At 40.4% G+C, this 13,982-nt stretch overlaps 1 protein-coding gene across 2 annotated transcripts in view; it reads left to right on the top strand.

The window, feature by feature from the left end:
- Window positions 1–10,997, top strand: part of LOC120989846 (alcohol dehydrogenase 1-like) — a 43,232-nt gene extending 32,235 nt beyond the window's left edge. The window contains exons 7-9 of one of the 2 annotated variants that reach the window (XM_040418203.1): window positions 693–828; window positions 3,051–3,189; window positions 10,381–10,997. In XM_040418203.1, coding sequence (XP_040274137.1) covers window positions 693–828; window positions 3,051–3,189; window positions 10,381–10,405 — 300 coding nt within the window. In that variant the 3' untranslated portion in view covers window positions 10,406–10,997. Of the gene's footprint in view, window positions 1–692; window positions 829–3,050; window positions 3,236–10,380 lie in introns of those variants that run through there. The other variant, XM_040418202.1, reaches the window with a different exon arrangement.
- Window positions 10,998–13,982: the final 2,985 nt, after the last annotated feature.

The raw sequence follows: 13,982 nt of genomic DNA on the forward strand, positions 1-13,982 counted from the left end.
GCAGATTAACGTATAAGTTTATGGGAAACAAAATTTTCATTCAATTAAATCCCTGCACTTTCTGTACTTAGGAGTCTAGTGTAAGGTGATTCCATGTATGACTTTACATACAGAGATAGCTCAGTAATTAAGTAAGACCACCCACTGGACCCCCTGATGAGAAATGAGCACCATGTTCAACATGACAGGTTCCCTTCAAATGTTGACCATTAGAGATGAGCGAATTTCATATTTTGAAAGTCGTTCACGCTTTGTTTGGTGGTAAAAGCAGAATTGCGTTACAGATTCCGTTACCACGGACCATAGCGCAATTCTATGATGGAATGCATAACAGAATGCCTTTAGAGGCATTCAGTTATTAATTCCGTCATAATAGAAGTCTATGGGCTGCAAAACGGATCCGTCCTGTTCTCGTTATGCACGGAACCGTTATGCAGGCTATAGACTTCTATTATGACGGAATGAATAATGGAATGCCTCTAAAGTCATTCTGCTATGCATTCTGTCATAGAACTGCGTTATGGTCCGTGGTAACAGAATCCATAACTCAATTATGCTTTTACCACGAAACGGACAGTTAACGAATTTCATAACATGAAATTCGCTCATCTCTATTGACCATCTCTTTTACTGTAACCATAGTAGTTTTATTTCTCAATGCTGAGCTGTGTTTTTTTGTGTTTTTCCATTAGCAATCTGCTCTTAAATCCACTCACTTTGGCTGTGGAAAAACTGTGATTGTAGGTTTGGCTCCTTCAAACGCTACAATTACATTGGATCCAATGCTAATTCTAACTGGACGTGTTCTGACTGGGGCCTTTTTTGGAGGTAAAGCATTAAATATAAATAATTTCCTTCTCTGAGCTCAAGTACTATAACTTTTATATAAAGGCTGTGCCATCAGTGATTGTACAGCAGATTTTCAGTCTCTGGTAGGCAGAGTGTGGAGTGACAGACCAAGAATAAACATGTATGACAGGTGATACTACTGTATTTAGTATATTGTTTAATTATTTTTTTTTTTAAACATTCTAGTACTTTTGTACAATATTATGTTTTTTGTTTTTTTAAACCATAACTTTTTAATTTTGCCTATGATGACCTGCTTGCTTTGTGTGATGAGTTGTAGTTTTTTGTTATTTTTTAAAATAAATTATTGCAAAGAAAAACAGTAGTAAAAACAGTAGTAAAAAAAAAAGTAGTAAGCCCCTTCCCTCTGTCAAACACCTTTTTCCAGACAATACACCGGGAGGCAGATTGACAATAACTGATGGTTCACTCGTGTACATGGTGCATTAACACAAAGCATTACATGATATACATGTACATTCATTTATGCCAAGAGGTTATTGGGGTACATCTGTTGGTTAGCACAAATGAGTTGCCAAATATTGGCAACGACTTGACCTGACAACGTTCAATAAATCCATAATGTCAGATCAAGTTTTATACACGCATTGACGAGAAAAATGACACACCAAGAAGGAGTTGTTGAAAATGAAAGAAATATTATATGGATGTGTGGATGTAATGATGATATATGTAAGTGATTACACTATTACAGTGAAAGCATTTGTTTATTGCGGAAAACTTTACAACTGAAAGGAGGCTCTAGTACCAAGTTGGGCTGCCTCTAGCCTGGATACAAGATGACATATGGTTGGGCATGAAGACATGCAGATTCCGTATGGTATCTTGTGACACATTTGCCCACAGATGTTGCAGCTGGGTCTGTAGATCCTGCACTCTCATAGGTTGCCAAAGCACATATTTCTGAGCTGATACTGTCCCTCATATCACTACTACTGGTGACCGTCTGTCGTATGCAATGGCTCCCCAAATCCTCACACAGAAATTTAAGTTGTGTCACTTAACAGCGAAGTCAGAATTTAAGCCCTCACCACGAGGCCTCCATACTCAAAACAGACTGTTGTCAAATCCCAAACGGAACCTGGATTCATCACTAAAGACAATACGGTTTCAGTCTGTAAAGTGGTCCAGGTATCTTGTTCACAAGACCACTGCAAACAAAGTTAAATGTGACTGGCTGTCAATGGAAGGACACAAAATGGGCACCCTGAGAACAAATACAGTATGCTTCTGCTAAGCACCTGGAAAGGGTTCGGGCCCTCATCACGAGGCCTCCATACTCGAACCAGACCATTGTCAGATCCCAAACAGAACCTAGATTCATTGGTTCCAGTCCATAGCAGTCCAGGTTTCTTGTTCACAAGACCACTGCAAAGGTGATGGTGGCTGGCTGTCAATGACAGGACACGTAATGGGCACTCTGACACCAAATATGCTTCTGCTAAGTACCTGGAAATGGTCCGGGCAGAGACAGGGGTGTGTAATAAAGGTGCCATCTCTGTCTGGATGGTAGACAATGAAACTTTGTGAGCTGCTCCTGCTTGTTGGAGGCTCAAATGATCCTCTATACTGGTGGTCTTTCTGGGACCATCCAAAGCCTGATCGCCGTGTGTTCCTGCCTTCACATAACCACTGCTCCAGACCCCTCCTAAAAGCTAGGTGAGAAAAGGCTAGATGACAGACAATTCGTCAAAACAAACATTCTGCCAACTGGGCACAATGTCTTCGAGTATGTCATAAAGGCATGTCTAGAAGTAAATTATCTCTCACCAAGAAGAACACTAGACCAAAAGTAGCCTCTGAAAGCCTTTTTATAGGGCAGCGGAAGAAGCACTTTAAATACCTTAAATCATTTATATATCTGAGTGAGACATATCTGCATGCCGAGTTTTGCAGAAATATGACATTTCTATCTGGGTGCAATTTTTTTGTACATATCTGCCTTCAGTTTGTGTCTGTCATGCCCTTTGTTTTAAGAAAGGTCACAATCAGTCATCAGAAAATAGACTAAACTCGCCTTTTCAAACATCTGAATTCTTAGATATATGGTAAACTGAAACCAATACTACAAATATTTAATCACTATAATCCCTATCAGTTTCATAAGGGCTTAAATCAAATTAAAATGGAAATGTATTAGTAGTAATGTTATACTTAATATTATGTCTTGTTTGTTTCAGGTTGGAAGGGTAGAGATGATGTACCAAAAATTGTGTCTGATTATATAAATAACAAATTTGAGTTTGATGGGCTGATAACACACAGATTGCCATTTGAGAAGATCAATGAAGCATTTGAACTTCTGCGCAAAGGAGAGAGGTATGCTTTATGTCTTAAGATTGCCCGCTAATATATACAGTGTGTGTATATATTGTGTGCCCCCCCTCCTTCCCAACGTACGCCTATTGTATTCTTTACTACGCATAGTGAATGTCTTAAAATATTAATTTACAAAAACAGTTAAAACTTAAAGGGGTTCTCCGGTAATACTGCGTTTTTAGTCTGCCTTTGTAAATAGAAGATTCATACTTACCTGCCCCTCAATGCTCTGGTCCTCTGCGCTGCCTCTGGTGTGCCATGTTCCGGTCCCTGGCTTGTTTCCATCCGGCGATGCATGGTCGCATGCCCCACTTCAGCCAGTTACTTGCTTCAGCCGTGAAGTGCTGCTTGTGGCCACATCACTGCTGAAGCCAGTCATTGGTGAACATGGCCATACTGTGCCAGAAGAAAACAAGTCAGGGGACTGGATCATGGACACAGCAGAGGCAGCCCAGAGGACTGGAATGGCGGGGAGCAGGTAAGTATGAAGCTTCCATTCATGGAAGCAATTTGCAAGCACTTGGCAAGAATGCAGTATTCACAGAGAACCTCTTTAAAACTTTTTTTTTATTCTCTTATGCCTAAACAGATTTTCCAGATATTTTTAGATATTATTTGTGGTGCATCCCCACCAATCAGCTGTTTAAGACTGTGCAGGGACACATCCCCAGCTGGTAACACCTAGCTGTATCTGTATTGCCGACTTCTGTAAAATCATTCACAAACTTCTCCTAGGAATAAAAGAGGAATGGTGCAACATAGATTTACATTTGCAAGAAAAAGTATGTGAACCCTTTGGAATGATATGGATTTCTGCACAAATTGGTCATAAAGTGTGATCTGATCTTCATCTAAGTCACAACAATAGACAATCACAGTCTGCTTAAACTAATAACACACAAATAATTAAATGTTACCATGTTTTTATTGAACACACCATGTAAACATTCACAGTGCAGGTGAAAAAAGTATGTGAACCCCTAGACTAATGACATCTCCAAGAGCTAATTGGAGTGAGGTGTCACCAAACTGGAGTCCAATCAATGAGATGAGATTGGAGGTGTTGGTTACAGCTGCCCTGCCCTATAAAAAACACACACCAGTTCTGGGTTTGCTTTTCACAAGAAGCATTGCCTGATGTGAATGATGCCTTGCACAAAAGAGCTCTCAGAAGACCTACGATTAAGAATTGTTGACTTGCATAAAGCTGGAAAGGGTTATAAAAGTATCTCCAAAAGCCTTGCTGTTCATCAGTCCATGGTAAGACAAATTGTCTATAAATGAAGAAAGTTCAGCATTGCTGCTACTCTCCCTAGGAGTGGCCGTCCTTTAAATATGACTGCAAGAGCACAGCGCAGACTGCTCAATGAGGTGAAGAAGAATCCTAGAGTGTCAGCTGAAGACTTACAAAAGTCTCTGGCATCTGCTAACATCCCTGTTAGCGAATCTACAATACGTAAAACACTAAACAAGAATGGATTTCATGGGAGGATACCACAGAGGAAGCCACTGCTGTTCAAAAAAAACATTGCTACACGTTTACAGTTTTCACAAGAGCACCTGGATGTTCCACAGCAGTACTGGCAAAATATTCTGTGGACAAATGAAACCAATGTTGAGTTGTTTGGAAGAAACACCCAACACTATGTGTGAAGAAATAAAGGCACAGCACACCAACATCAAAACCTCATCCCAACTGTGAAGTATGGTGGTGGGGGCATCATGGTTTGGGGCTGCTTTGCTGCATCAGGGCCTAGAAGGATTGCTATCATCAAAGGAAAAATGAATTCCCAAGTTTATCAAGACATTTTGCAGGAGAACTTAAAACCATCTGTCCACCAGCTGAAGATCAACAGAAGATAGGTGTTGCAACAGGACAACGACCCACAGCATAGAAGTAAAGTCGGGTTGACAGATTACTGGGAGGGGCTGGAGAAGATCCAGCGGTCATGGTCCATATCGGAACCAATGACAAAGTTAGGGGTAGGTGGATAGTCCTTAAAAATGATTTTAGGGATTTAGGTCAAAAGCTTAGGGCAAGGACCTCAAAGGTAGTAGTTTCCGAAATACTACCTGTACCACGGGCCACACAAGAAAGGCAGCAGGAGATTAGGGAGATTAACAAGTGGCTCAAGAACTGGTGTAGAAAGGAGGGGTTTGGGTTCCTGGAGAACTGGGCCGACTTCTCTATCGGCTACAGGCTCTTTCGTAGGGACGGGCTGTACCTCAATGGGGAAGGGGCAGCTGTGTTGGGGAAGAAGATGGCTAGAAGGTTGGAGGAGTGTTTAAACTAGGGACTGGGGGAGAGGGAAATTACATTATAGGAGGGGAAGATAGGGCAGATAGAGACTGGGGGCAAGGTAGTGGGACTGGGGGAGGAATGGAAGGAGGGACTAGAACAGTTCAGAAGGAAAGGTGTAGGGTAAAAAAATATACATAAACCTCTTAAATGTATGTATACTAATGCCCGAAGCCTGACTAATAAAACTGGGGAACTGTAATTAGTGATGTGTGAGGAGGACTATGACATAGTGGGAATAACTGAGACATGGCTGGATGATAGCTATGACTGGGCAGTTAATGTACAAGGTTACAGTCTGTTTAGAAAGGATCGCCAAAACCGGAGAGGGGGAGGGGTCTGCCTTTATGTAAAGTCCTGTCTAAAGCCCACACTCCGTGAAGATATATGTGAGGGACATGAACATGTGATCACTGTGGGTAGAGATACATGGAGCTAAAACCAATAATAAACTACTAATAGGAGTTTACTATAAACCACCTAATATACCAGAGTCCACAGAAAATCTACTACTAAATGAGACAGACAAAGCGGCAAATCATAATGAGGTGGTTATTATGGGGGACTTCAACTACCCAGATATAGACTGGGAAACTGAAACTTGTACATCTCATAAAGGAAACAGGCTCTTGGCAATAACCAAAGACAATTACCTCTCCCAACTGGTTCAGGACCCGACTAGAGGGACGGTCATACTGGACTTAGTATTAACCAATAGGCCTGACAGAACAACAGACGTGCAGGTTGGGGGACACCTCGGAAATAGTGACCATAAAGTGATAACCTTCCAATTATCATTCAAAAGAGCGTTTCTACACGGAGGAACAAAAATACCAAACTTCAAAAAAGCTAAATTTAGCCAATTAACAGAGGCCATAGGCCTAACTAACTGGGACAAAGTCCTTAAAAATTAAAATACAGCCACAAAATGGGATATCTTTAAAAGCATCCTAAAATCTCATTGTGAGAGGTACATACCGTATGGGAATAAAAGGTTGAGGAACAAAAAGAATCCAATGTGGATAAACAGAACTGTAAAGAAAGCAATAAATGACAAAAAGAAAGCATATAAAACACTAAAACAGGAGGGTAGCACGGAAGCACTGAAAAACTAGAACATGTAAAAAAAATAGAACATGTAAAAAACAAATAAAAGCGGCCAAACTAGAGACCGAGAGATTAATTGCCAAAGAGAGTAAAACTAACCCTAAAATGTTCTTCAATTATATAAATGTTAAAAAGTATAAATCTGAAGGTGTCGGCCCTTTAAAGAGTAATGAGGGGGGAGCCGCAGAGAGCGACGAGGAGAAAGCAAAGCTGTTGAATATTTTTTTCTCCAATGTATTCAATGAGGAAAATAAACTGTCAGATGACATGCAGAATGTAAAAATAAATTCCCCATTAAAAGTGTCCTGTCTGACCCGGGAAGAAGTACAACAGCGACTTAAAAAGATTAAAATAGACAAATCGCCAGGACCGGATGGCATACACCCCCGTATCCTAAGGGAATTAAGTAATGTCATAGCCAGACCCTTATTTCTGATATTTGCAGACTCTATACTGACAGGGAATGTCCCACAGGATTGGCGCATAGCAAATGTGGTGCCAATATTAAAAAAGGGTCCAAAAACAGAGCCTGGAAACTATAGGCCGGTAAGTTTAACATCTGTTGTGGGTAAACTGTTTGAAGGTTTTCTGAGAGATGCTATGTTAGAGCATCTCGACGGAAATAAGCAAATAACGCCATATCAGCATGGCTTCATGAGGGATCGGTCATGCCAAACTAATTTAATCAGTTTCTATGAGAAGGTAAGTTCTAGACTTGACAGCGGCGAATCAATGGATGTCGTATATCTGGACTTCTCCAAAGCATTTGACACTGTACCACATAAAAGGTTAGTATATAAAATGAGAATGCTTGGACAGGGAGAAAACATCTGTATGTGGGTAAGTAACTGGCTGAGGGATAGAAAACAGAGGGTGGTTATTAGTGGTACACACTCCGATTGGGTCACTGTCTCTAGTGGAGTACCTCAGGGGTCAGTATTGGGCCCTATTCTCTTCAATATATTTATTAATGATCTTGTAGAAGGCTTGCATAGTAAAATATCAATTTTCGCAGATGACACTAAACTGTGTAAAGTAATTAACACTGAAGAGGAAAGTATACTACTACAGAGCGATCTGGATAGACTGGAGGCTTGGGCAGATAAGTGGCAGATGAGGTTTAACACTGACAAATGTAAAGTTATGAACATGGGAAGGAATAATGCAAGTCACCCGTACATACTAAATGGTAAAACACTCGGTAACACTGACATGGAAAAGGATCTAGGAATTGTAATAAACAGCAAACTACGCTGCAAAAACCAGTGTCAGGCAGCTGCTGCCAAGGCCAATAAGATAATGGGTTGCATCAAAAGGGGCATAGATGCCCGTGATGAGGACATAGTCCTACCACTTTACAAATCACTGGTCAGACCACACATGGAGTACTGTGTACAGTTCTGGGCTCCTGTGAACAAGGCAGACATAGCAGAGCTGGAGAGGGTCCAGAGGAGGGCAACTAAAGTAATAACTGGAATGGGGCAACTACAGTACCCTGAAAGATTATCAAAATTAGGGTTATTCACTTTAGAAAAAAGACGACTGAGGGGAGATCTAATTACTATGTATAAATATATCAGGGGTCAGTACAGAGATCTCTCCCATCATCTATTTATCCCCAGGGCTGTGACTGTGACGAGGGGACATCCTCTGCGTCTGGAGGAAAGAAGGTTTGTACACAAACATAGAAAAGGATTCTTTACGGTAAGAGCAGTGAGACTATGGAACGCTCTGCCTGAGGAGGTGGTGATGGTGAGTACAATAAAGGAATTCAAAAGGGGCCTGTATGTATTTCTGGAGTGTAATAATATTACAGGCTATAGCTACTAGAGAGGGGTCGTTGATCCAGGGAGTTATTCTGATTGGAGTCGGGAAGGAATTTTTTATTCCCCTAAAGTGGGGAAAATTGGCTTCTACCTCACAGGTTTTTTTTTTGCCTTTCTCTGGATCAACTTGCAGGATGACAGGCCGAACTGGATGGACAAATGTCTTTTTTCGGCCTTATGTACTATGTTACTATGTTACTAAATCAACAACAGAATGGCTTAAACAGAAGAAAATACGCCTTCTGGAGAGGCCCAGTGGAGTCCTGACCTCAACCCGATTGAGATGCTGTGGCATGACCACAAGAAAGTGATTCACACCAGACATCCCAAGAATATTGCTGAACTGAAACAGTTCTGTAAAGAGGAATGGTCAAGAATTACTCCTGACCGTTGTGCACGTCTGATATGCAACTACAGGAAATGTTTGGTTGAAGTTATTGCTGCCAAAGGAGGTTCATCCAGTTATTAAATCCAAGGGTTCACATACTTTTTCCACCTGCACTGTGAATGTTTACATGGTGTGTTCAATAAAAACATGATAACATTTAATTCTTTATGTGTTATTAGTTGAATTTGTTATTCTATGGGAAATGCAAGTAGTTATTGAAAGAGATGTCTGGAGAGGTTACGGGTCCTCTTCAAAGTTACTAATGACCTGTTTTCTTTTCATCTAAACAGGTAAAAAATTCTGCATTGATTAATTTCTCAATATATTTTTTTTATGTTTAAGCTCCATTAGTCTGATACAGACCCCCAAATGCCCTGCGTAAATGACAAAATTTAGACTCCGTGCAGCCATAACTAGGAGGAGAATAGGGCTTTACAGTATATTGCCTAACTCCATAAGCAGTAAAATCCCTATAAAGGTACTGTACACTTGAATATGAAGCGACTTTAGAGCTCTGTGTGTGAAACAGACCACTATAAAGATTTAGGGCACATTTAAGGACAGTCTAAAACACCAGTCTTAATAAAGCCGTGCACTGGCGGTGGATCCGCCAGGGTTATGTAGAGGCGCCGCCCTCTCCATAACTTTGGCGGATCAGTTTCTAAATGTAAGACAGGTGTAGAAAATGGTAAATGAGATGGGCTTGCTGGCCTGTCCCCTTCCCCGCCCACTCCACGTCCACTTTTTTAGACCTGGCGTGAGAGGAGAAAAGTCGCAGATTGCAGCACAAAGAACATTTGCGCCACAATCGGTGCCTATATTTCTGTTTAATAAATGACCCCATTAAAGTGCTAAAAGTTGGATATGTTCTAATCTTTTATGTTTCTCTCAAGACAATATAAAGAAATTCATTATATAGTCATTAAAGAGGACCTGTCACCACAAAATGCAGTGCAATCTCCAGGCAGCAGTTTATAGAGCAGGAGGAGCTGAGCAGATTGATGTATAGTTTTGTGGGAAAAGACCTTTTCATTTATTCAAACTTGTGCTCTTGGTCTTCGGAGTTATGTGGACAGTGCTACCAGCGATTGTCAGCTATCTCTGTGCACACTGGCATAAAGGAAGGGCCATCAGTCACTGACTAGGACCGACCACTGGAGGATGAGCAGAGGTTTGAATGAGGAAATGACAAGTTATACTGAATCTTTCCCCATAAAACTATACATCAATCTGCTCAGCTCCTTCTGCTCTATAACATGCTGTATGCAGATGGGACTGCAATTTTAATGTGACGAGTTCTCTTTAAAGGGTGAAACAAATGCATATAGATAGATAGGGCTTGTTTCACACTGGTGTTAGGATTGTCCGGCAGGAGAACTGCCTGCCAGATCCGTAATAACGCCTGCTAGAAGTCCACTCCAGCCCCATTCACTATAATGGGGACGAGTTGGAGAAGTGGCCACAGCATGGCAAACATGCCGGAACAGCCTGCCGGACAATCCTAACGCCAATGTGAAAGAAGTCTAATGTGTGTACTGTGCAGGTCTGTAACAAATGTATTTTCTCTTCAGTATCCGTACAGTGTTGTCTTTTTGAAGATCTTAATCCCGACCATCATCTAACGAAGAAATCTCCACTACTGTCGCCTTGAAAGATGCAACCTTCATTTATCACATGAAACTTTTATTACCTCATATAATATACTGAGAGGTCTAATGTTACAGAACATGGTGGGTGTATACTGTATCTTCAATATATCATGTTATTCACATACACGTTAGAAAAATGTGCCTATTATACGCACAAATAATCTGTCTAGTGGGAGATGTAGATTTGTTATCTCCTCCCTTTCATATACATGTTTTTGCTTTTCTTCTGTTTGCAGGATAGCTAGCAGGAATAATCCCTTTTCTCAGTTGCAGAGAGCAGGTCATCAGTGTGTGGCTCCAGCAGATCTGCTCTCCACAAGTGAAACTGACGGTTTCCATATGTGCGTGTAGATCCAGCAGGGTCACCCAAGTGCTGCAGTGGTCATTCCTAGAGCATTACAGCCTAGTTCTGATGACTGATTACAATGTCAAGTTCCAGCTTTGTAAGGTCTCCCTTTAATTGCAGGCAGTATATCTTTAAAACATCACATTTGCATATATAATGTGTCCTAAAAAATAAAACATTTCCTTAATCGCTCTGAAAATGGTGTGCAAATTATTTTCCTGCCATTTCATTTTACGAGTATGTACATAATTTTACAGTGTAAAGTGTGAAGCGAGCAACGTTGTAGTCAAAGGAATTGTAGTCAAATCCTAGATAAATATTAGGGTATATAAAAAGGAAAATAAATGAACATGGTAAATAATGTTTAGCTGTCGGCTGTCGGCACCAGTCGTGTGAATACCGTATCGTGTCCTATCTTTTGCGATGCGTATCTTGAGGATTGCAGCAATTGTGTGAGTACTGCAGTCTTTTTAAACACCTGATTGTGGGGGTGCTGGGAGTCCGAAGAATAGGTGATCAATATGGGGAACCAGACAACCCCTTTAAGCCTCCAATAATGACATACAGATGAATTTGGATAATAGCATAGTAATTAAAAGGGTTGTCTATTTCTTTACCATTGATAGCCTACACTAAGGAAAGGGCCATCAATGTCTGATTGGGGAGGGGGGGGGGTCTATCAGCCCGCATCCCCACAAATCTGCTGTTCTGTAGTAATTCTGGTGCTGGAACATTTACTTCTGTGGGAGCAGTGCAGTAACCAGCTCCAACTACAACAACTACAACACAATGAATGGATCCGTGTAGTTCCAGAACAAGAGCTACTGAAGAACAACTGATCAGCAGGAATGCAATGATCAGATTTAGATTGCCTTTCCTGAGGTTAGGTCAGCATTGGTAAAGGAGTGGACAACCCCTTCTTCAACTGGCTAAATACTTGAAAAGAGAAGTAACATGAAAAGCGTGGGCTCCAGTTTAAAAACTGTAACAGGACTCCTAAAACTGTTATTGTCATATGGGACAGACATCTTTTTCAACCTCTTCACAATCCGTGGCCAGTTTGCACCACTACATCCCCCATAGTTACACAAAAGAATGGTTGTTTTCTATGTTTCTCTATATGTATACTAATGCCAGAAGCCTGACTAATAAAACTGGGGAACTGGAATTAGTGATGTGTGAGGAGGACTATGACATAGTGGGAATAACTGAGACATGGCTGGATGATAGCTATGACTGGGCAGTTAATGTACAAGGTTACAGTCTGTTTAGAAAGGATCGTCAAAACCGGAGAGGGGGAGGGGTCTTCCTAAGTCCTTTCTAAAGCCTACAGTCCGAGAAGATATAAGTGAGGGACATGAACATGTGGGGCCACTGTGGGTTGAAATACATGGAGGCAAAAATAATAATAAATTACTAATAGGAGTTTATTACAAACCACCTAATATACCAGAGTCCATAGAAAATCTACTACTAAATGAGATAGACGGGGCAGGAAATCATAATGAGGTGGTTATTATGGGGGACTTCAACTACACAGATATAGACTGGGAAACTGAAACCTGTATATCTCATAAAGGAAACAGGTTCTTGGAAATAAACAAAGACAATTACCTTACCCAACTGGTTCAGGACCCGACTAGAGGGACGGCCATACTGGACTTAGTATTAACCAATAGACATGACAGAACAACAGATGTGCAGGTTGGGGGACACCTGGGAAATAGTGACCATAAAGTAATAACCTTCAAATTATCCTTCAAACGAGCGTTTCTACAGGGAGGAATAAAAATACTAAAACTTTAAAAAAGCTAAATTTAGCCAACTAAGAGAGGCCATAGGCCTAACTAACTGGGACAAAGTCCTCAAAAATAAGGATACCGCCACAAAATGGGATATTTTTAAAAGCATCCTGAAATCTAATTGTGAGAGGTGCATACCTTATAGGAATAAAGGGTTAAGGAACAAGAAGAAACCAATGTGGATAAATATAACTGTAAAGAAAGCAATAAATGACAAAAAGAAAGCATTTAAATCACTAAAACAGGAGAGTAGAGAGGAAGCACTGAAAAGCTATAAGGAAAAAAATAGAATATGTAAAAAACAAATAAAAGCCGCCAAACTAGAGACCGAGAGATTAATTGCCAAAGAGAGCAAAACTAATTCTAAAATGTTTTTCAATTATATAAATGTTAAAAAATATAAATCTGAAGGTGTCGGCCCTCTACAGAGCAATGAGGGGGAAGTTGCAGAGAGCAACGAGGAGAAAGCAAAGCTATAAAATATTTTTTTCGCCACTGTATTCACTGAGGAAAATAAACTGTAAATGAAATGCAGAATGTAAAAGTAAATTCCCTATTAAAAGTGCCCTGTCTGATCCAGGAAGAAGTACAACAGTGTCTTAAAAAGATTAAAATAGACAAATCGCCAGGACCAGATGGCATACACCCCCGTATCCTAAGAGAATTAGGTAATGTCATAGCAAAACTCTTATTTCTGATATTTACAGACTCTATACTGACAGGGAGTGTTCCACAGGATTAGCGCATAGCAAATGTGGTGCCAATATTAAAAAAGGGTGCAAAAACAGACCCCGGAAATTATAGGCCGGTAAGTTTAACATCTGTTGTGGGAAAACTGTTTGAAGGTTTTCTAAGAGATGCTATCTTGGAGGATCTCAATGAAAACAAGCAAATAACACCATATCAGCATGGCTTCATGAGGGATCGGTCATGTCAAACTAATTTAATCAGTTTCTATGAGGAGGTAAGTTCTAGACTTGACAATGGTGAATAAATGGATGTTGTATATCTGGACTTCTCCAAAGCATTTGACACTGTACCACATAAAAGGTTAGTATATAAAATGAGAATTCTCGGACTGGGAGAAAATGTCTGTATGTGGGGAAGTAACTGGCTGAATGATAGAAAACAGAGGGTGGTTATTAATGGTACACACTCAGATTGGGTCACTGTCACTAGTGGAGTACCTCAGGGGTCAGTATTGGGTCCTATTCTCTTCAATATACACTGCTCAAAAAAATAAAGGGAACACAAAAATAACACATCCTAGATCTGAGTTAATTAAATATTCTTCTGAAATACTTTGTTCTTTACATAGTTGAATGTGCTGACAACAAAATCACACAAAAAAAAAAAAATGGAAATCAAAATTTTCA

The sequence above is a fragment of the Bufo bufo genome, chromosome 2 (assembly GCF_905171765.1).
Source record: "Bufo bufo chromosome 2, aBufBuf1.1, whole genome shotgun sequence".
NCBI lineage: Eukaryota > Metazoa > Chordata > Amphibia > Anura > Bufonidae > Bufo > Bufo bufo.